This window comes from Aythya fuligula, chromosome 20, assembly GCF_009819795.1.
Source record: "Aythya fuligula isolate bAytFul2 chromosome 20, bAytFul2.pri, whole genome shotgun sequence".
In the NCBI taxonomy this organism is placed as follows: Eukaryota; Metazoa; Chordata; class Aves; order Anseriformes; family Anatidae; genus Aythya; species Aythya fuligula.
Genome location: NC_045578.1, coordinates 3,152,373 through 3,175,146, shown reverse-complemented (window position 1 = coordinate 3,175,146; position 22,774 = coordinate 3,152,373). Strand labels below are relative to the sequence as shown.

Genomic DNA, 22,774 nt, shown 5'->3' with positions numbered 1-22,774 from the left:
GATGCTGGACACCTGAGCTCCACTGAGAAAGGGCTCCATCTACGAGAGACACCCTCCGGCTCCAAAGCGCTGATGCGTGGCTCCCATAGGAGCAAGTGTTTTAAGTGAGAGCTGTCTATTTGCTGTCTGTATGGTGTCTGCTGGTGGGGAGGTGACTGTTTTGGGCCTTTCCTTGCCTTCTCTTCTCCCTTTCCCCTCCTCTCCCTTGCTGTTGTTGGCAAAGCACCGTGCTGGGGCGAGCAGTGCTGCCCCTGGCAGGAGGGGGAGCAGCCTCTCCCCACCCAGGACCACAGAAAACACACCACTGCCTGTGGTGCTGCCACTGCTCCAGCACTGGGTCTGGCTCAGGACAGCCACTGTCTTCCCCCAAAACACCTGAAATCTTTTAATTACCAATATGGATTCCACAGGTGGGAGGAAAGGGGAGATCCAGGTAAAGCTTTGAGCCCTCGTGGCTCATGTATCCCAGAGACTTGCTTTATGCGTCTGTATGCCAGGAGCTCGCTCGAACATGGTGCGTGTCTGAAGGATTTATACACCTGCCTGAGGCCCCACAAGGCTCTCCAGGGCATCCTACAGGTTTGGGACACACAAGCGTGGGTGGGGAGACCACATCAGGTGATGAAGGGACCGTCTGTCCAAAGAGGAAGAGGCCTGCCCATCTGTTTGTGGGGGGAGTCCCAGATGGTGCGGCACAGCACCTGAGCGTTCTTACTCCGATCTTGTGATGAAACTTAACCACAGAAGTCCACACACAAAATTATTAGTGGGTGTCTGTTCACACTTGCTGCAGGAAAGATCCCTTGTAACAGAAGATGCAAAAGATCTCGGAGTGACTGCCATCGATAGAAAAGAATATCACAAGTAAAGTTAGGTGAGACAGAAAAGAGGCGTCTGACCGTTACATAAACCACAGATGACACTCAGGGGACAGGCAGCTAACAGCTCCTGGAAAGTGGAAAGGGGACTGAGGGAAAGATAAATTATCTGTGAGCTGCTGCAAGAAGCCAAAATAATTCACGTTAAGTAAGTTGAAGAAGGGACTGCTTCGTCTGTGAGGTGTTCGAGTCCTTGGCCAGAAGCACAATACCTGGATTCATTGGAGACCCTTCAGAGCTCAGACAGTGGAAATAAAACTGGGCTGTGATTTTCTGCAGGGCTTTTAACAAAACTGAGAAAAATAAAAAATAAAATAAAAAACCATGAGAAATAACAAGAAAAGCATTCAATTTTCCAGTGGGAAGATGGAACAGGAGCCGCTAACTCTGATGATGTGTGAACAAAGGTCAGCTGGGAAAGGAAGAAAATAATCTTAAAACAACCATACAGCTATTTTTTCTGGGTTTGGAAAAAAATTCCAGCAAACATCCACTGCATGAAGTAGGACTATAAGACAGGACTCTCTGCTTCTCTTTCATTGTTTTTCCCTGTACGTTGAATACTGCAGTGGGAGATGCTGTGTGGCTCTTTGCTTCTCCAGAAGATAATGAAAAAAGACACAGGAACCCAGTTTGCAGAACACATTTCCTTAGCCAGACCCAGCAGAGGATCAGCATCTCTCCATGTGATCCTTTAGGGCAGTACAGAAGCAGGAGGAAGCAGAGCTGGCTTTGACCTGCACCTCCTTGTTCAATTAAACTCGGCAGGCTGAACCTTCACTCACTGCAAAATGTTTGATGCCCTTAATGTCAAGGAATTATCAATCATACCACGAAGGTTTTGGCTTGAGTTTCTCCAGGACAGATGTGCAAACAGTTTTGATTTGTAGGCAAACATCCTGGTTTGCTCCCAGTGGAGAAGTCCTTCCCATCTCTGCCACTTACAGAAGATCCCTAAACCAGGGCAACTGGTGCAGAACGTCCACTCGCCAGCCAGAGGGCAGATCAAAGCATCCACGAAAGGCGAAGTAAAGCTCCAGACTACCTCCCAGACACTGCTTCAGCCTCATCGGATACAAAATACTGGTGAAGAAGAGCAAGACACCTCCCAGCATGAGGCAATGAGAGCAGAGCACCTGGAAAAGCTAAAAGGGACCCTTCTCACTTGCTCTCTCTAGACATACCCTAGAGGGAGCTGGAAACCGTAGCTCTCTCCAGCCCAACCCTACATATCACACCAGAGACCTGGAGGTTCCCATCCCAGCAGCATCTCCCAAAAAGATCTCTTCTCAAGCTCAGCTCCTGGTTTCCAGAGCACACTTCTACTGCTACAGCAATGCAGAGACCTGAATATTAACAGCCAGGTCAAATAAAAAAATACGCAACAAAAAACACCTTAAGATGCACAGCAGGAAAAAGATCAGGTCAAGGGGAACAACTTTTTTTTTTTATAAAGCACTCTAAACTGTTGACAACAAATACTGAAATGACCTTAAATAAAGAAAGAGAGTATGCAGAGAAAGGATTCAGGATGCTTTTAGACCTTGAGAAATGCCACTAGAAGTCAAGGTGTTTGCGTAGCAAAAAAATAGTGTAAAGTTAGGGAAAATGCCAGAATCTAGGTGAGGTTCTTGGCTAACCAAACCAGCCTAGAGTGAGAAAGTGCACAGCCCAGCCACTGCTTCTGGAGCAAAGTCAAGCAAAGGAGGGCTTGAAATGCACCAGCATCCAACATGTTTTGGTGAAAGGTTTTGACAGCTAGAATAGCACCAACTGGATGAAAAGGCTTTTAAAACTGTAAGAGAAAACAAAAAAAAAAAACAACCAAACAAACAAGTAGAAAAAAAAAAAAAAAAGGATTAAATACTCATTTGAGGAAGGGAGATCTGTAAGACCTTATTGTGTGGCCAAAATAGCACCTTGCCAGCTGCTCGGAAGCAGGGAGCTGCTGGGCTTGGAGGCAGCAGGGAGAGACACTTTTAAAAGGCGGAGCTGCTGCAGAGTCATCACAATTGTATGGCACAAGTTTTAAGTGAAAAATCTATTTTCAGCAGCAGGGTTTAGCTCTCCAGATATTGCTTGACAATTAGAAGCACTCTACACCCTGTGCCCTGCACAGAAAGCATGCTCCTGTGGCCACAACAACAGGTAGGAATGTGAGGCAAAGCTAACAGTATTGATTTTAAAATGGTGTTTTATTAGCTTATCTTATCAGCACAGTTAATATTCAAGAAAATAAGACAAACATATATAACACTCTGACCTTTGCTATCTAGAATAATATTTACCTTTTACTCTTTACACATATGACCTACGGGCTGCAAATGGTTCATGCCAGCTGTGAAAAACCAAAGTAATTAGCTGAAGAAAAAACAGTGCAAAAAAAACCCCTTGAACTCCTTGAAGCCCTTCTACAGGTCAAAAGCAGGGCCTGGACAGTGAATTTACAGTGATAAAAGGAGAAGTATAATGCAATAAAGGGCACATTTAAGAAAACAAAAAGCACAAAACAGCAGAGTTTTGTGAGTTTTGTTAGTGTATAGGCTACTGACTCCCTCCATAAAGACTTGAGGAACAGGCTCCATGTCAAATGCCATCCCACTCACAGGCACAGGTGTAGCAATCTTCCCTTTTCAGGGAAATTCCTCGTTTTTGAGGGTGTCCTATAAAGCTGAAGGAAGGAGCAGAGGTAGGCCCAATGCCTAAAAGGTAAAATGTCTGCTGATATAAAAGAGAAGAGAGCCTCACATGAACGACAAGACAATGCGCTGCAACTGCTACAAATGCTCCCAAAAACATGGCCTCAAAATCACCTGCCTTTGCCCTGCTGCCACTTATTACTCCTTACGGAAGGTCTACACCAGGAGAAGGACAGAGCAGGAAGAGCAGAGCTAGTCCTGACTCACAGATGGATCTCAAACCACAGAGGTTAGGGCCACGCAGGCAGCAGGAGATGAAGGCAGCAGGGTGCTGTTGGTGCAAGACGGTTCCCCCACAAATGCACCACACTCTGGAGAGCCTGCCACCTCTGACCACGACTGTAGGAAAATGGAGAGGGTTGGTTCCTGTTTCTAACGAAGGACAGTGATGCACTGGAAGAGATTGGGAAGGTCAGGAAGTCTCCATGGTTCTCCAAGAATGACAATCCCTCATAAGGTTTTACCTCAGGGTAGGACTGAGCTTGGTTCAGAAGCCTGTGACACAGGGCCACTGCATCACAACAAAGGCCCCTCCACGAGTTCTCTGGATGGGAAATGTTATTCTCATCATGGTTTTTCTCCCAGGAGAAAGGACCAAAAGACCTCCTGTGCCCCAAAGAAGCTGCCTTAAGACTCACCAACGCGTGATCAAACTTAAAAGTACTGATGTAATAGGCTGGGATGTCAGCTGCAGCCAAAGGCTCAGAAATCTGAGCGACAATTCCACATTCATCTGTAGGGAAGATAAAAAAAAAAAAAAGAGTGAGTGTCCATTTCACTGATACAAATTTAACATCTCAACCGGATCCTAAGCTAACATATTAAAATATTGCATACTTAGGGGACTGGCAAGCTCTACCAATTAAATATGCTGGGCCATTTCTACATATTTTGCCTCTGAGATGCATTAAAAGAAGGTGCATGAAAATTTCCTTCTTGCATCATTTTTTGTGTCTGGTGTAGAAGAAAGTATTAAAGAGTACCAAAAAAAAAAAAAAAGAAAAAGAAAGAAATTTTCAGAAATTTTCTTGAAGCCTGTATTTTGGAATTGTTACAGAAACCACGGGATGGAGCCCCAGTGTTTCCTGACTATCACATCTTTATTGCAGAACTAAGATTGGACTTCTTTATAATTGTAGGAGACGTGAAAATAACAGGAATACTTCTGCAGATGTGATGTATTTGCTCTGTGCTACTTAGGTCCAACACTCTTTTGAGTAGAGAAAACGTTTGAAGCACTGGAAGTGAAATAGGTCTGTGAATAGGACCCTTGCTTGGACTGCTATAACTCAATGCTCAATCTACTAAGGCCCCAGAGTTGCCCAAGGATTGCACTGGATTACAACAGTGCTTTCTGACTGCTGCTTTCAGTAATCTACAATGCATACCCTTGCCACCTTTTAGTTCATTTTTAATTTCTAAACAGAGACCTAGCTGCATGTACCTCCAAAGTCCAACAGATGAATGTAATTTAGATGAAGCTGTCAAGCATGTAGCACTTCAGGACTATACCTGGAAGTCTAACTTATCAGGTAGGAGTCAGACTCTACCTATTTGAAAACCTCAGCTTGCAAAGTCAGGTTAAGCTGCTGGCTCTCAAAAAGCCTCACTCACAGATGGATTTTTCCATCACCTTTGAAGGCCCCGAGGCAAGTGACTACCTGTGCACCAACTGATCCCCCAAATGTTTACTTACCGAAGCCAAGAGGCTGCCCACCAATCCGCACCATCTTCCAGAGTTCGCCAGATGCACTTGTAAACAACAAATTATTAGGAAATCTGCAAAAGAAAAGGAACACCAAACGCAGCAATTAAAACACAGCGGTGTGTCAGATTCTGCCTGTGGGGATGCTGCTGTTCCTGTATCCCTGCCCTGCTTGAAGCCAGCAATAGCAGCAGCAGCAGCTCGGTGAAACTGAGAAAAGTCAGGGCAAGCGGTACAGGTGCACCTGCCTGCCCCTCCAGATGTCCTACACTGAATAAGCTTCTGATGCTGGAAGCGTGCACAGGCACTCAGTGAGGCACAGGAAAGAATTCCTAAGCAACAGGCCGTGCCCTAGCTTTAAAAACCTTAAGACTTTTAATCTGAATGTTTGACTTGAGCTGCATTTCAAAGCACCTAGGGGTGGCTGATGCTTCCAGACACACTCTCTTTGGTATGTGACAGCACCCAATGTTTTTGTGTCTGAGCATCATCAGTGCTTTTTTCCGTACCATCCCTGGGAGGCCCCTGGGATCCCCACAGAGATCCCAGTTCTGTAGTGAGGAAAGAAGGGCGGTTGTTGGCTATGTGACTTGCCCGAGGTCAAGCAGGCGGTGTGTGACAGAGAAGGAACTGGCCAGCCCGGTTCCCCAAGTGCCAGGCTGCTGCTTCAAGCCTCAGGCCTCTCTTGAAGGCAGACAGAGGTTTACCCCAATTAAGGTTGAAGAAACTTTCAAGAGGGCAATTAATAGTTTGCACAACAAGTCCCTAGGGCAGTCAAGAATCAAACCAAGCACTGCACTGTGTGTCAAAGGCAAACCTATGCATTGCATCTCAGTGCAGCTCGCTGTCTAGCCTCTAGACCTCAGAGACTCCTGTGATGTGGAGCTGCAGAAGTACACACACACAAACAGGCTGATATTCGTTCCCTAGCTGACTTTTTGCCTTGCCAGACAAACGAGCCATGGGCTCCCGCTGCACAGGGATGACTCAGTACATTATCATCACAACGAGACTGCACCAAGCCCAGCCATGTGTGAAAGTGAAGTGGGAGGACAGTGTCACCAAAGTACCCACCCCACTCTCGGTTTTTGGCAGTAAACCTACAACCACATACACCAGATTTTTTTGGTTTTTGCTCTCAGAATTACAAGTAATGAACAGTGGAATAAAATTTGCAAAACCACTTTGCTCCAGTGTCCCTCTTGCAAAGTGAGACAGCTCTTGGGATCCTACATTACTCTGGATTATTACTTCACCAAGGGCTTGGACAGACAAGCCCAAAATTCTGGACCTGGATCAACATGCCAGACTTCTCTCAGTAAAGTGACAGGATGCACAGGAATGTGACAGCCACACAATGAGGCTCCCCACAATTAACATGTAGGAGCTCAAATGACTTCCCGCTCCTTTGAGAACATCACAGGTGTTTTTTGGGAGCTGAGAAGACCCTATGACCAAAGCTCACCTCTGCTGTGTCTGGACATCCATGACCAAGGAGATGTAACCCTCAATGAGAGAAAAGGAGAAAAAGCGAATGTGTCCCGAGTCTTCGTTGCCGACCACCGAGTCTTTTACTCTGAAAGAACAGAAAAGATCAACATTAGGTGTGGCTAGAAGATCAAAGGAAGGCTTTTAAAGCAGATACAGCCTGTGAAACCAGAGATGTTCATACACTGACTTAGGGAAGTGACAGTGAGTACCGTCACATCACACTGCTTTGCATTTTCTTGATTTTGCAGGGGAAGAATTCCCAGTCCTCACAACTGACCAAACTCTCCCACCCCTGCCCCAGGTCCCTCCTGTAGGAGAGCAGTGGGCCAGGAGCTGCAGGCACCAGAAGGGTGCAGCATAACCAGCCGTATACCCTTTGGAGTTGCAGCATATGGATTCCATTGCTACTTTAAGTCTGAAAAGGCTCACCTCTGCAAAGCCAAAAAAAAAGAAGAAAAAAAAAGCCAAAGTCTTTGGGCACCCTCAATCTCCTGCTTGCCTTCCACCTGTCAGGACAACCCTCCCAGGCCTGTAAAAGCTCCCTCCTCTCCCTTCCTAAATGCAAGACACCAAAACAGTGTAAGCAGATCTCAGAGCATCTGAGAGGAGCAATGCAAATTTGTGTCTCCACACACCAGCCATGCCTCCCCGGGGAGCCTGTCTCCCTGCCACGACCTACCCATTGGAGTAAAACATGACATCCATTAGGAGTGTAGCAACAGTGGGAAGGGTATCTGGATCCAGGCTGGTGACGCAGAACATATTACTCGGACTGGAAAGGGGATGAATGACAGGCCTCTGAACTGGAAGAGACACACAGACACGCACAGCTGTGAAGCCACACCTGCAGCAGGTTCACATCCCACCAGACATTATCCATGCACACGCAGAGAAAACTGGCAGTGTTTTTAAGGTAAAAGCAGAAATTTTCTCATTACTGAAGCCCCATGGGCTCTCAGACAGGGACCAAGGAGCCTGAGGACAACCTCCTCTTGCAGCATCCTCCCCGAGGTGTGGGCTGAGGGCATCCCAAGTACCCTGCCCTGCATGGAGGACGGGTCAGCTCTCCGCTCAGAGGGGCTTTCAGGCCACCGGGTGCACCCACAGGAAACCGGGGGCAGCTAAAGGTGGCAAGACAAACTGTAAAGCAGAAAAAAATTCAGGCTTCCACCATTTGAAAGGACTATGGAAGGCATTTCTCTGGCTGTGGTTGCTGGCAGTACGCCCTCTTTTCCCTCCTTTCCCAAGGCCCGTTTTGCTCTAACACTGACAAAAATTAAAAACCAGCTGACACACAGCAGCTTTGCAATCACACTTGCAGCCAGTGGCTATGGAGCAGCCAGTATTTATGCACTGAACTGTTAAACAGCAAAACAGCAAATTGCATACCTGTGCTGTTCACTGTGCCTTTCCTTCATGCTTTTGTGTAAGGCTCATTTTCTTAAGAAGATGATCTACAGCTATCGAGTGATGAGGCTGAGTGGCACTTCAAAACAAATGATCCCTGCTTTGTTTGCTTATGGGCACAAAACTGCACACAGGTGTGTAGGTAGACGTGTATTTAACGAGTTCCTTTCCTGATTGTGCCCTTTGCTTGATGCTTGTTCCATTACACTGGAAACATCCCAAGGTTTTGTACGGCCTAGGGCTCACTCTGGCCTTGATCCTGAGTGGTACTGAAGTGTGAAAGTTGAACAACAACGTTCTCTATGTACCAACTGCTGCAGTGCATAAACAAGCCTCTATATAAGCTGTTTTCCTTTGAAATGTTAAAATGTGAAGCATGGGCTACAAACAATGTCATTTTTGCAACTGAAATGAATCGTATTTTAACCTTCTGTCCTACAAAAGGCACATCTCCTCTAGAGACATTAAACTAGCATTAAAAGCCTCAAATTCAGCAAAGCTTATCAGCATTGCTCAGAAAGTTAAGCACCTACTCAAATCCTTGGTCAAACTGGGATGGACTGAGGCATGTGTTAAGATGGTTTATTACCTTACAACAGGATAACCATCCACCAAAACGCTGAAGCCAGCTAGGAGGTAGACTCCTCACCCCCAGCAGGCTGAGCCCACGCTGGTTCTTACCCAGTTTTGGTTTGACAAATCCATTTGTTATCCCAAGGTCATCGGCAGCCACTGTCTCCCCGTTCACTACTCTGAGGATGGTGAACTCAGCAGCCAGCGTGTGCATCACGAAGGGCAGGTCTCGCTCACGTACCTGAAGGTGACAACAGGGTTAGCTTGTGATGGCATGCACCAGAAGTGAGAGCATGCTGCAGGTGAGGTTACGCACTCTCAGGGCATAGGAGAGTGAACACATCATTCTGGTTTGAGCCAGCAGGTAAATAAGGATAATTGCCACCTAGATCTGTGTCTAGGGAAGCATTTTTGGTGCTTTTACTGCAAATATCGGTAGGATTAAACACCATGGTGTTCAGGTCTGTGAAGAGCCTGTGTAACTCTACAAGCTTGAAGCAGCTGGCAGTGACTAAGAGGGAGATGTTTCACCTCTCTTCCAGCATCCCCTCAAGAATTTAGCACTGCTTGTTCTTCAGCCTTGTTCCCTAAGAAAATAGATCTTATGTGGTTGTGCCCTATGTGCATGCACAAACACACATGCATGTGAGGCAGTCTGCTCATCTCCAAAACAACTTTGGAGCCTCCTGTCCATCACCAGGCAACCTGACAGCAAACACTATGTTCCTATAATGCAGAAAACCAAAGTCAGAAGGAAGGTGGAAAATGCTGCCAGTGCCAGTAAGGGAGAGACTGCAGTGTGGGCTCAGCACTCTCATTAGACACCAGATAACCCCTACCAAGAAATGCCTCACGGCATTCTGAGAATGGGAAAACCTCCTGAGATGTCAGAGAGCCCAACAGCATGGCACAGAGCTCTGGGGAAAGCAGACTTTGGTGTTCCTGCTGCTCCTCAAACAACCTGTTGCCAATAAAACTTTGCTCAACTGAACTTTCATTTGGTGGCAGGTGCCTGCCCGGTTTTCTCATGTCCTCTTACCAGGATGAAGTCCGTCTGATAGGTGGAGAGCATGAACACTGAGATGTTTTGGTCAGCTAGTGGTGCTATTACTGACTTGGCAATTTTGGTCACACCAATGGGCTGGGAGCCCGAGAAGCCACCTCCACCGGACACCACGTTGAGGGCAAGCCATGTCGCATCGGCCACGCTCAAGTGTTCTGAGGATGGGAGCTCTGCAAAGAGACAGAGGGGGAGGACAGAGGTTTGGTTTAGCAGCAGAGAGAGCCACGTCCACCACCTGATTTGTATGTGGTTAGCACAGACCTCAGTGCAAGGAATGAGATGAGCTCACTTATCCAGCAAGCGTCCTGGGCATCCCACACTGCTTCACAGCCTGGTGCTGTGCTTCTTAGATAAGCCAACCACACCAACATTCACGCAGATTTCCAGGGATGACAGAGGGCATTACATGAGCCTCAGCTGTTTGCCTGGATGCTGGTGACCCACACTGCTGACATCCACGCATGGAAACAGCCTGAGGTCTTTGATTTCAGTCTTCTCTACCACCCTATTTCTCCAACTGCTTTACTCAAGCTTTTCTCCCCACCCCCCCACATTTTTTTTTTTTTTTACTTTTCCTTCTCTAAACCCTTTTTATTTTCTCCTGGACTTGATACGGAGGTTGATGGAGGAGCCTGGGTGCCAGTGCAAGGCTTGGGAGGTGCAGAGCAGGACCCCTGTGCATCTGCAGTCTGCTGCCTCCACCTCTAACACAGAAGCCAGGAATCCCACAGCTCTATAAGGGATGGATGGTGTAACACATGCACAAGAAATTACAAGGTGATCACACATTGAGGTAAAGGAAATTGTTTTAAGAATAACCCCAGTTCCGTTCCATTTGCTTCTAGTCTATTGTCATTAAGGTGCTCAAAATCTGTACTTAAACCACTTAATACAAATTTCTACCTGTTTTACAGAAACCTTAATGTATTAACTGCCTGTAAAACCAGACACAAACTCTGGAATGAAGGTATAACCTTCTCTAAGATTGTCTGGACTTTGGATTTTGGTTTGGCAAATTGCAGAAATAAACAGTTCAGAGCCAGAGCCAGACTCACAAATGCATAATCCCAGTTAAATCTCCTTGGCTTAAGGAACTTGACCTCAGATGCAGATTCAGCCAGCAAAGACTCAACGGAGGTCCCAGTGGAAAGCTACACACTTTGCTAGAGGTTAGAGCAGCCCAGCAGTCTGAAAACATAAATTGTCATACTGCTCTCTTGCACTCAAACCCCGACACCACAGGCACGCTGCCCCATGTCCGTACCCATGTCTCCTAATCCATCCACCCACTCCTGGCTCCTCCATGCTATATCCTTTCCTTCTCCTTCAGTGAGGCCTCTGGGAGCTGTTTCTGTACAGCTCCACACACCATGTAATAAATTCATAACCTCACACCCCCGGAATCCCCAGGCACCACTGCTCTGAGATGAGGATAGTGCTGAAAACCCAAAAAGAACTGAATAACAAATACTGTTCGTTTTGCTCTCCTCAATAACCTCAATTGTGTGTGGCATGAAAATAACCCTGAGCAAACACACTGCAACCAGTGGGGACACTGAGGGTTCTGCTTTTGCATTTTGATGTTTAGCTTCATAGGCCAATGTTTCTTTTTTACTGAATAATCAGAGCTTGCACGGAATAAAAACTGGGCACCAGGGAGATTGGATAAGTTTGTGCATTAATCAACAGCACGTTACCTTGGAGAGACCACTGCAAGTTGCTTGCAGAAAATTATGGCAGCAAAATACCATTTGGTGATCAGATCGCCCTTCACATCAGGAAGGTACCCCGAAAACAAAGCTTACCACATCAACTGACAGGGAGAAGCTAGGGCTCAAAACAACTGCTGCTGATCTAATAAGCAGCTGACGCCTTTTTTCCTTTATTCCTATCTCTGCTCCTTGCCTGAGACACAAATAAAAAGGAGAGAAAAAAAAAAAAAGATGTGTTCCTTCTTTGGACGTGTATTTGCTCCCTAGCAGCACGGAGCACGCAAGCACAGGAAAGGCACCTGCACGTCATCAGTATTTACACTTCCATTTCCCACATCCCAAAGCCATTAAAGCAGGCAGGCATCTAAACCACCACAGGGCCAAGTGGCACCTCTCCTCTCTGCAAAATCACCCCCAAAGCAGCGGGCAGGGTGGCTGCCCCATCCCTGCACTCCCTGGCCTGTCCCACCCGCAGCCGGCACATCCCCAGCACACCCCATTCTCCGAGCAATTCCCCACCAGAAGCAAGGAGAGATCACAGCTCATTTCCCAGGACAATATTCCTGCTGTGCATGGGTGACATGATCACAGCCCGTTAAATACCAGTAAGCTATTTTGGGTAGGGGATGCGATGGCAGATGCAGCATTGCTCAGTGGACGGAGGCATTACTGCGATTCCCTCCAGCAGCCGTGGTGCTGGAGGACTGCCCCGAGAAGACCTCGTCGACCTCTTCATTAAGGGGCAGGGAGGCCAATTTGCCAGTTGCATTTGTAATTGCTAGGCAGCGTTGATCATATTTGTTTTTATGGGCTTAACAGGCCCTAGGAAGTGTAACAGGACCATTTTGTTTGTTTAAGTAACCTGCTTCTCATAATTCAATTAATCGTGCAAAAGCTATAGAGAAAGTGACTGAAAGCATCACCTCTGTGCACTGTTCCCACTAGGCAGCCGGATGGAAAGGTACAGCCCAAACTTTACTGAAACAAACCCAGGCTAGAAGCTCAACAAATTCATCTAAATAGCACCAAATAAGCCACGTGGGAAGGTGCTTTGCCCAGGAAGCTGTTAAAGGCACCAAGCATAAGGAGAGCTGAAAACACCAGACAAACATTAATGTAGACTCAGGCAGACAAAGGTAATAAATAAAGAGCAAAATGAAGAATTGTCCATGACTCAGCCCCAACCCACCAAAAAACCACCATCTCCCCCATCTCCTGATGCCCCGTGGCTTTGGCACCGAGGTGTCCCCCACGCAGGACCAGCGCACAGATCCCTCTGTCAGGCTCTCAAGATCCCCTCACTGCTGGCTCATCACTCCTGCTTCTGACCACAGGGCACACCTCACCTCGGGCTGAGAAGGACCTCTATGAGGTCTGGGTTGAGCTCTGTTCATTACGAGCAGGATTTTGGAGCCTGATTTAGAGCGAAGCCTTTTGGTTTTGGTGTTTTGGCTGTGTAACACTTCACAGGCCTGCCACCAGAAGGCCCACAGGAGCGGTTCTGCTCCTGCAGGCTGTGTCGCTGCCATTTGCTGCCTGTCACCACAACCACCGCTGGCAGGTCACACACTCCAGCTGCCATTTCATCCCCCTTAGCTGGCTTCTAACCCCACCAACCTACGCGAGCCGTGATCATCCAGAACCTCGCTGGCCCATTTGGCAGGCACAGCTGAAGGAAAGCAGCCTCCATGGCACACGCCACCCTGAACTGTGAGCTGGTGAGTGTCGTACCAGCCATAATTGGCTCCTGAGCACAAATAATCAATACCATTTCCAGTGAGGACAACAAACCTTGGCCGAGACCCAAGCAAGGATTGAGCAGCTGCCTCCAGAGCACTAGGAAATGCTGTAAGCACGGCGAGCTGGGCTCCCTGTGGCACTGTGAAAATACCTTTGGGAGGATGCTGGGCAGATGATGAGCTTCGACCTCGTGGGGAAAGCAAGGAAGGAGTCTCCTGGTTTTCATCTGTGCAAATGTTTTGTGCTTTCCTGTCCCGTTTCCCCAGGGATCCCTTGGCCTCATGCACCCTGTGGGGCAGGACGCAAAGAGCTGGCAGAGCCCTCCTGCTGGAAAATGGGCAAAATGCTCTGAGAGCACATCACCACCAGAACTCGTCTTCCTGCACCTCATTTAAATGGGTTCAATTTACTCAAAGGGCTTAAATTGAGGGGCCACAACAGTAACTGGAAAATGAATGGTTTCATAGTGGATACGCATCTCCCCATCTCCTGCGGAGTTTGTTCCAAGTTAACAGCAATCAGACATGCACTTGAGGGCACCTATTAGCTTTCAAATGAAACCATAGATATATGATGGATTTATTGTGGTGCTTGGAGGGAAATGAAGGTGCTAAGCTGGTTTGTTTCTTTGCTGTGATATGTTGGATCATTTCCTAAGCACCTACCTTCACTTGGTACACAAATTTTTGCATTACAGCAGAGTACTCTGGGTGAAACAATTGCTCATTCAATTCATCATTATAGGGCTTATGTTTTCAGACATGGCTAACTCTGAATGTTGAAAAATAATGAAATTAAAAATTACTGTGCTTCTTTTTTAGCAGCCTTCTGGCTTTAGATCCCATACACTGTGCTTATTTCACCTTTTATAGCCTCCCTCTGCAAAAATGACAGCTAGAGTCCTGCTTGCATTAAAAAGATAAGAGGAAAAAGCTCCTGCAATAGTAGGACGCCAATGGTCAGGCATTAAAAATAAAAGTGCTGCCAACTGCAAAATTCATGATAAATTGGGAGAGCTGTCACCCATGCCTCTATGTGGCAGCACAGTTTATGTACATATATTTTTAATATGATTTTTATGTTTATTAAAAGGTTCTCTTCCCGCTGCCCAGTGGAAGCTGTCCGTTGCTCCGCAGTTTTAAAATCCTATCTTATAATGAAGTGAGGGATTATCTCGGATCGTAAAGCCTGATCCAAAGCCCGGGCATCTCTCTGACTTCTCGATCGGCTTTGTAACGCAGTCACCAAGGAGGGGATGAGATGCCACCGGGCGCTGCAGCTGGGTGCTGCCGAGATGAGCGCACAGTAGCCAGAGCATCAACGAGCCCATGCGGAGCCAGGATGCCCAGGGTGGGCTTCCAGCACCCACTGGCCTGGTTCCCCTGATACCTAACACAGTGTATGTGTTTGAACTGGATGTCCCTGCTCAGAAAACCTCTCAGAGGCTTCTTGGAAACTGGAAACTGGCCACATGAGCTCTTGGTGAGAGTGGGAAGAGGATAAGCACCTGAGACTCACATTTTTGGAGAGCTTATGCGAAGTAACACTCCTTTAACACTAGGAAATGGGGCACTTTGTTTCTCTCACTTCCAGAAAGCAATGCAAATGGGTTGAAACTGGGGTAGAGATGTCATTTTATCAGTTTCTGTGGTGTGCTAAAATCCAGAAACAGCTCTGGAGCCAGTGCAATGCCCAGCTACTTGTTTCCCAGTCCTCACCACCCCAGAATCACCTGGGTTACTCCTGCATTTCCTTGCTTTGCTCTGCCACAAGCCGAAGTGATCCACTGCTGAGCTTCCCTCACAGGGACCCCACCAGAGTGAAGAAGTGTCTAGGGGATGTTACAGTGCCAATCATAACCTGTCAGAGGATGCAAATATCCTTTCTTTTGCATCTGGGCACATGCACCGCCAGCTTCACACTTAATAACTGGGAGCAGAGGGAGTGTCGTTGCCACACCAACTCTCAATAAGCCCTGCAGGCGCCTGCAGTGCGGTGTGAGATGGCCGCCAGGCAGAAAGTCCTCTGAGTCGGTTTGATTCGAGTGCCACGGAGCGCTCTCACACCGAGGGACTTAGCAGAGCACAATAGCCGGGCGAGATGAAAGCGCATCGCCTGGCTTTGTGCTGGGAAACAAGGTGATTAGGTCCAAAAAGTCAATACTTCTGTGCAGGAGAGAAGGACGAAAATCCCACAGCTCTGATTCAGCTGAAGTCATTCAACGAACCTGAGCTCGTCCTGGGAAGAGGTCAGCAAGCTTGCAACCACGCGGCTTTTGCAATTTTTTTTCTCCTTTTATGTTAGTGGTTTGGTCAAGTGCCACCCTCTTCAGAGAACGATGCTGGAGGTGATGGGTGCCAGACGCAGGCAGAGGAGAAAGTCCTGCCAGCACGAGTCACATCACAAGGAATGTGATGCCTTCAGACCTATGTGTGCTCTGGGTCAGCCCTGGAGGCACAAGCTGGCAGCGATACATCTGATCCTGCAGGACATCAGCGATCTTTTAAGTGCTGGTTGCTCCAAGCGTTCATTAGATGCCACATGCTACCGGAAAATGGGATGGCAGATATCTCCAGGACCACAGTGGACCAGAAAACTTCAACTTTTGTCTCTTTTATTACTCTTCTTTGCCCCATATTTTCTCCTACTGGGATGCCCACTCACCTCTGCAGGGCTGCACTGACAGCCGGGGATCCTCGCCATCCCCAACTGCCTGCTTCTGTGTTTTTGACATTTTTATCTAACAGAACATGCAGAACTGAGTTTCTTATTCCAAACTCCCTCAATAGGGAAGCTGTGAAACCCGTCATCTCATTTTCCTATTTAGGTATTATCCCACTCACAAAACTGTCAAAAGAACATTGTTAGGTTCATAAACTCAAACACTCTGCAGTGAGGAAATGACAGCTTGACATTTTATATATTTAACCTCAGTGCTTCTGTGCCTCAGTTTCCTACCTATAAAGTGGTTACAAAAAATAACAATTCCTCTAAGCCTTGCTCCCAAGGAACAGCTGACCTGTTTAGCTGGGGTTTATACACATCTCACAATCAAAGCATTTCACAGTTAATGCAAAAATCAGCACTATGGAGAAAAACAGCATGGAAAATTTCTGCCCAGAAAAGGCATTTGGCAAAGATTGAAGTGTCTGAAAACAGAATAAGAATGGGAAGAACAGGGAAGCGTTGCTCTGGCCTCTGAGGATTTTTCCAGGGTAATCTGCTTTCTCACTGCTGTGGGAGGAAGCTGTTGATGCTAGGGCTATTCTGGGGATATTAAGGTAGGTTTGAAAGGCAAAGGTCTCTCACTTTCCACTAACAAGACCATGAAAGGCAGACAAAAGGAAAGGAGAAAAGAAGACAAAGAAGGGAAAACAAGCACCCAGAGCCTGCCTAAGTCTCCATTCCTGAGCCCTGGGCAGCTGGAGCTTGCACAGCACCCAGCCTGGCCCGGCTCCCCCCAGGTCTGCACCTCCTGTGAGCACTCCCAAAGCACGTCAAGCCATGCAGCCATTTCCCATGTGAGACTTATCTTCTCCTGGTCCCTGCCTGCTGTTACGGGTTTCCTTCAACTTCAGATTAACTCAATGTAAAAGGCCGTTCATGGGTTTACACCAGAATGGATGAATGTACCCCGTGCAATTTTCTCGTGTTTTCCTGGCAGTTCCATCAAACTCTACCCAGCGTAATGAGCAGTTTGAATTTCACATTACTTGTGCGAACAGGACAAATCATACACACAGGGGATTGCACACAGTGACCCCAGGTCCCATGTCCATCTGACAAAGTACTGTTATTACTCAAAAGCAAGGCAGTTATCCACGCCCTTCACTGGAGAGGAATCACAAACATGCTCATCCCCCCTTTACTTTCTAAAAATCGGGAGACTTGGCTCCCTGCCTCCCAGATCACCTTGCTCACCCAGGGCAATCCTTCAGGCGCAGTGAGGAGTAGCTCCTAGCCAGAGGCAGAAGCTGAGTTAATACAGAATATTTTTCAGGAGCTACTGGAAAGAGACTTTGTCAGCTCAGCAGTAAGCACCAAAGCTTCATTGTCCCCATAAACAATTTGCAGGGGCATGCGAGTATTCTGCATTTTCAAACAGGGATGTTTTTCTGTAAAGCATCTCTGGCTGCAGCCATGAAGTGGTGGTCACTGGCTCCATGTCCAGGTGGAGGCTGGTGAAGAGCGGTGTCCCACAGGGTCTGTCCTGGGACTGGTGCTGTTTCATATCTCTCACTGACATAGGCAAGTGATCAAGTGCACCTTCAGCAAGTTTGCAGGTGACACCAAGCCGAGTGGTGCAGTTGATTCACCAGAAGGAAGGGAAGACATCCACAGGGACCTGGACAAGCTTGAGAAGTGGGCCCACGTGAACCTAACGAGGTTCAACAAGTACAAGGGGCTGCACCTGGGTTGGGGCAACCCAGACAGGAGCACAGACTGGGAGAAGAGCTCACTGAGAGCAGCCCTGCAGAGAGGGATTTGGGGGTTCTGGTGGACAAAAGGATCACCAGGAGCTGGCAGTGCGTGCTTGCAGCCCAGAAGGGCGGCTGCATCCTGGGCTGCATCAACAGAGGAGGGGAGGGAAGGGATTGTGCCCCTCTGCTCTGCCCTTGTATCAGAGGGCTGGAGCACCTCTCCTACGAAGACAGGCTGGGAGAGATGGGGATGTTCAGTAATGGAGCTTATAAAAAAGATGGAGAGCAACTTTTCACATGGACGGATGGTAAAAGGACAAGGGGGAATGGCTGTAAACTAAAAGAGGGGAGATTTAGATTAGAGCCTGGGGGGAAATCCTTCATTTAGAGGGTGGTGAGGCACTGGCACAGGCTGCCCAGTGAGGCTGTGGGTGTCTCATCCCTGGAGGTGTTCAAGGCCAGGCTGGACAAGGCCCTGGGCAGCCTGGTGTGGTGGGTGGCATCCCTGCCCTTGGCAGGGGGTTGGAAATGGATGACCTTTAGGCCCTTTCCAACCCAAGCCGTTCTGTGGTTCTACGATCTCTATGACCTAACAACCTAACCAGCCCCATCCACTGCCACGTCAAACACAACTGCTGCTGCGGGCACTACAGCTGAGCAGCTCTTGAGCAAGACCTTTGTAAGAGTTTGTTGGGAAGGGAGGACGTAACGCTGTGCAGCTTCTCACTGCTCCAGATCTGCCCACGTATCTGCATGCAGTAAGTGGGAACGGCGTTCTGACAGCACTGGAGATGTCATGCTCAAAGGCAGAGAAGTCAGTGTATTTTTACCACTTACACAGCGTTACCAGTACACAACCCAGGCATGTCTTCCATGCCCTGGATGATGGGAGAGGACAGTTTATTGCTGCTTCTCTTTGCCTATCTGGAAGACGCGTGTCCCTTTTTCAGCAGATGCCAAAGTGATCTTCACCTCTGAGTACATGGCCACGGCCCACGTGGGTTTTGAGGAATGAGATGAGGTACGTGCTGGTACAGCACCTTCCTGGAAAGTTTCCTAGCAGAAGTGGCGATGTATTTACACTAGTCACGGAGCCTGGGAAGGAGTACGTGCTAATTAAAATTATTCTTTCTGCGCAGCATGTCCTCAGCTGCGTTTGTACAGAGCAGAGATGACGCCATGTGGCTGACTGATCTATTTACACCTCTGGAGTCCCCTGCTCATCCCCATCCCTGTTTCCCAATTAAGGGTGCAGACAGGAGTCTGGGCTAGTTCCAGCAATCAAATACTCCTGGCACACCGCTGGGGCTGAGGAGACAAGCCAGTGACTTCTACCCACCCCGAGCCATTCAGGATCTCTCTGCTGCCTGAAAACAGCAAGCAGAGGAACCTGGAAAGCCCATTCCTGGGAAAGAGAGAAAATAAACTGGATATTGTTATCAGATGCTGCTATGTATGCAAAAAGCCTCCAAAAGCCAGGTTAAAAATGCCTGAGCTTTTCATTCCTTTAAAAGGTAGAGGCAGAAAGATTCATCTTCACACCCATGCTGCATTCCTCTGCCAACAAACAGAGCACGCAGAGCAAGCAGTCCCAGCTACAGCTGGACCTGGGCGCACAGCTGGCATCGTGTGCTGCGGGCTGTGTATCACAGCACTCTCATGTTGAAGCCCAGCGCCGCCGCAGCGTGATGCACCCAGAATTGCTCCCGATGCCTCCAGCTGATGATGTGCATGTGCTTGAGCACTCATCAGCTATCACCTGGCACCACTGGGCCAGAACTGGAGTTCCCCATTGCCCTGCAATGCTCGCCCTCTGTGCACAGCCCCAGCCAGCTGCAAGCCTGTGTTCCCTCACCATAATGAAGGCACCTTAACGTTTGCAAAGACTTCTGCTCCTGTTAAAAGAGACGGCGTGGCTGAGTGTACAGACTCATCGAGTCTTCCAGGTTGGTAAAGATCTTCAAGATCACCAAGTGCAACCATCAGCCTGACCTACCCAATCTCATCACCAAACCACGTTCCTTAGTGCCACGTCCATGTCTCGTAAATACCTCTGGGGATGGGGGCTCCACCACTTCCCTCGGCAGCCTGTTCCAAGGCTTGATCGCCCTCTCCAGGAAGAAATTCTTCCTGATATCCAACCTAAGCCTCCCCAGGAGGCTGCTGCCTCACATCCTATCACTTGTTACCTGTGAAAAGAGACCTGAATGATCCAATTCAACATCGCACTGCAGACAGAGAGAAGAAAGCTCCTGGCAGACGTGCCTTCACTGGGGATATCGGCACCTCGGGGCTTTTGCTGGCTCCCTGGCTAGTCCTAGCCACTAAAACACCAGCAGCTGCAAGAGAGATCCTGGCACTCTGCTCTCTTCTTGCCAGGATAGGGCTGTATCTCTGCACCCCAGGCCTCTCGGCATGGGCTGCACTTCTGCCGCCTGCTCAGCACACAGACCCAGAGAGCAGAGCCAGGATTAAAGAGCAGCTGGCCACCAAGGTGGCGAAGAGGAAGCACAGGGGATGAAAGTCTCCTGCTGCACTCTGCCTTGCTCCTTTTGTCCTCAAAGATGTAGGTACAGACAGATGCCCTTCCAAGCTGGAGGTGTGGGTCCCCTCCTGCCCGCAGTGCCCTGCAGACGAGGTGTCTGCAGCTCACCTGTACAGCCACGTGCCTGGGTTTGGTGACCATCCAAATTGCCACCAAACAGCAGGAAGATATTTGCACAAGTTCATAGGAGCTTCTTATGGGAGAAGGGTGCACTGATATTTAAAACATGAACACAGTACTCTGCAGGTAGGATGGCTTTTTGTAACTGAAAATGTGTAATGAGGTGCTTGGGGCCCACGTAATGCTAACTTTCATCAATATTCAGATAAATAATTAAAATGCATTCCTCCTCAACCCCATTGCTTATTTCTCTTTTAAATACAAGGGATTTGAAGTACACATCACCCTCGTGCTGGAAAAGATGAAGCTTTGCTGATTTTCTGCAGTCTTTGGTGTTCTCTGGAGGAACCAGTTTTCAAGACGAATGCTCTCCTGGCTGCAGCAGCAGCGTCTCTCTGTCTCCTGGACTCTGATGCTCTCTGCCCTGGTTTCAGTTAGGACAGAGTTAATTTTCCGCCTAGTAGCCGGTAGGGTGCTATGTTTTGGATTAGGACGAGAAGAGTGCTGATAACACCCCGATGTTTTAATTGTTGCAGAGCAGTGCTTATACCAAGCCAAGGATGTCTCAGCTCCTCGCTCTGTCCTGCCAGTGGGCAGGCTGGGGGTACAGCAAGAGCTGGGAGGGGACAGACCCAGGACAGCTGACCCAAAGTGGCCAAAGGGGTATTCCATCCCATCTGGGGTCATGCTAAACAATATATAGGGGTGGCTGGCCAGGGGAGAGGGGTTGGGACTGCTCGGGATTAGGCTGGGCATCGGTCAGTGGGTGGTGAGCAATTGCATTGTGCATCACTTGTTTGTACACATTACTATTATTTTTTTTCCTGTCTTAATAAACTGTCTTTATCTCAGCTCACGGGCTTCACTTTTCTGTTTCTCTCCCCCATCCCAGAGAGGGAGGGTGGTGGGTGAGTGAATGGCTGTGTGGTGCTGAGCTGCCGGCCGGGTTAAACCACAGCACGCTGATGCTGAGGGCTGCAGGATGTTCTGCAGGTGCCATGGCCCTGCCGGACAGTGATGGGCTGGGCACAGGGACACTGGGGCAGTAGCAGGGGTCAAGGTGCTGCAGGTGGATGCTGACCCTGCAGTGGTCTGGCCCCGACAGACACAGCTCACCCACCCTCATCTGCCACTAGCTTGTGAGGTGACCTCGGGCACATCACGTCACCTCCTTTTACCTGCATTTCCCTTCCACATTAAATATTTGGCTGCTGAAGTCCTCGTCTGATGAAACACATGTAAAATGTTGGCAGCACGGAGCATTGAGCTCAGCTGTGGTTCCTGGGTATTACAGCAGTAACGCCAGAAATAAGCAGGAGCTTAGGAGATGGAGCTTGGCCACCTGGGCAGGTGCTCTTCCAGGAAGAAGCTCCTTTGTATTTGCCTCCAGGTATTTTGTTTTTATTCAGTTATCCCAAAGCCACCTGTGTCTGCAGCACCAGGACACTCGGAGCCATCCCCAGCAGTGCCCCCACCCCAGAGCTGAGGGGTCTCCGCGCCTTCTTTCACTCCGAAGCAGGAAAAACAGCAACAGCTGCAGAAATCCAATCAGTCGCTTTCTTCTCCCTCCATTAGGCTCCAACCTACAAGCAAAACAAGTGACTCCTTTGGTCTGCATCTGGAGTGCAGCTGCATCGCCTTGCAGCAATGAAAGGCTAGGATTTCCCAGGGGAGAAAAGAATGAGTTTGCAATGCAAGGAGAGGGATCTTCAGCCATGTGAAGCAAGATACATTTGCTCTCAAACCTGCAAACATTCCTCCCAGTCTCAGCGTCCCCATCTTCTAGCATCTCCGTGTCGACGTGACGGAGAGCTGAACTCCACAACCGCTGAGCACTTGCTGCAGCCTTCCAGGTGCTGCAGGCAGAGGCCAGAAACGCTGCCTGGGGTCTCCTCATGTCCCACACCAACCACAGGCGTGCCCGAGCAGTGGTGTGGTCTCCTGCACACCTACCGGACCTCGAGCAGCTTCACTAGAGGCACCTGGTGCAAAGCTCTTCAGACCCACGTGAGCTCATGTGCTCAGCCCTCTCCCTTCGTAGGCTCAGGATTTTGTGAGCATCACTGTTCCCTGGACTCCAGAAGCCCCCAGGCTGACTGGTCCTTCCCCCAGCCTGGAGTGAAGGCTGTGGCAAGAAGCAGAGCCTGGTGTAGCTGAGCTCCCCGCGGGTGCAAGGGATGGATGTCCCTGGACGTGCTGCTGTGGAGCTGTGATCTGCCACCCCATGAAACAGGAGGAGAACACTTGTGTCATCCCGGGTCGTGTCCCTAGCTACAGACGATGCTACGGCAGTGAAATGAATGAGGGAGGCCACCTGTAACGTTCAGGTGGGTCTCTGATACACAGCAATGCTAGAGCAAATCTCTGCTGAGTAAATCTGTTTATATGAAATTTCCAAGCTCTCCGACCTTTGGAGTTGT

At 48.7% G+C, this 22,774-nt stretch overlaps 1 protein-coding gene across 1 annotated transcript in view; it reads right to left on the bottom strand.

Annotated features, from left to right (window-relative positions):
• The window catches only part of CASTOR2 (cytosolic arginine sensor for mTORC1 subunit 2), a 127,645-nt gene that overhangs the window by 8,851 nt on the left and 96,020 nt on the right, over window positions 1-22,774 (bottom strand). Inside the window, exons 3-8 of the mRNA XM_032200666.1 lie at window positions 9,793-9,986; window positions 8,862-8,994; window positions 7,453-7,576; window positions 6,748-6,858; window positions 5,274-5,356; window positions 4,216-4,310 (exon numbers count right to left, since the gene is read on the bottom strand). Coding sequence (XP_032056557.1) covers window positions 4,216-4,310; window positions 5,274-5,356; window positions 6,748-6,858; window positions 7,453-7,576; window positions 8,862-8,994; window positions 9,793-9,986 — 740 coding nt within the window. The remainder of the gene's footprint in view (window positions 1-4,215; window positions 4,311-5,273; window positions 5,357-6,747; window positions 6,859-7,452; window positions 7,577-8,861; window positions 8,995-9,792; window positions 9,987-22,774) is intronic.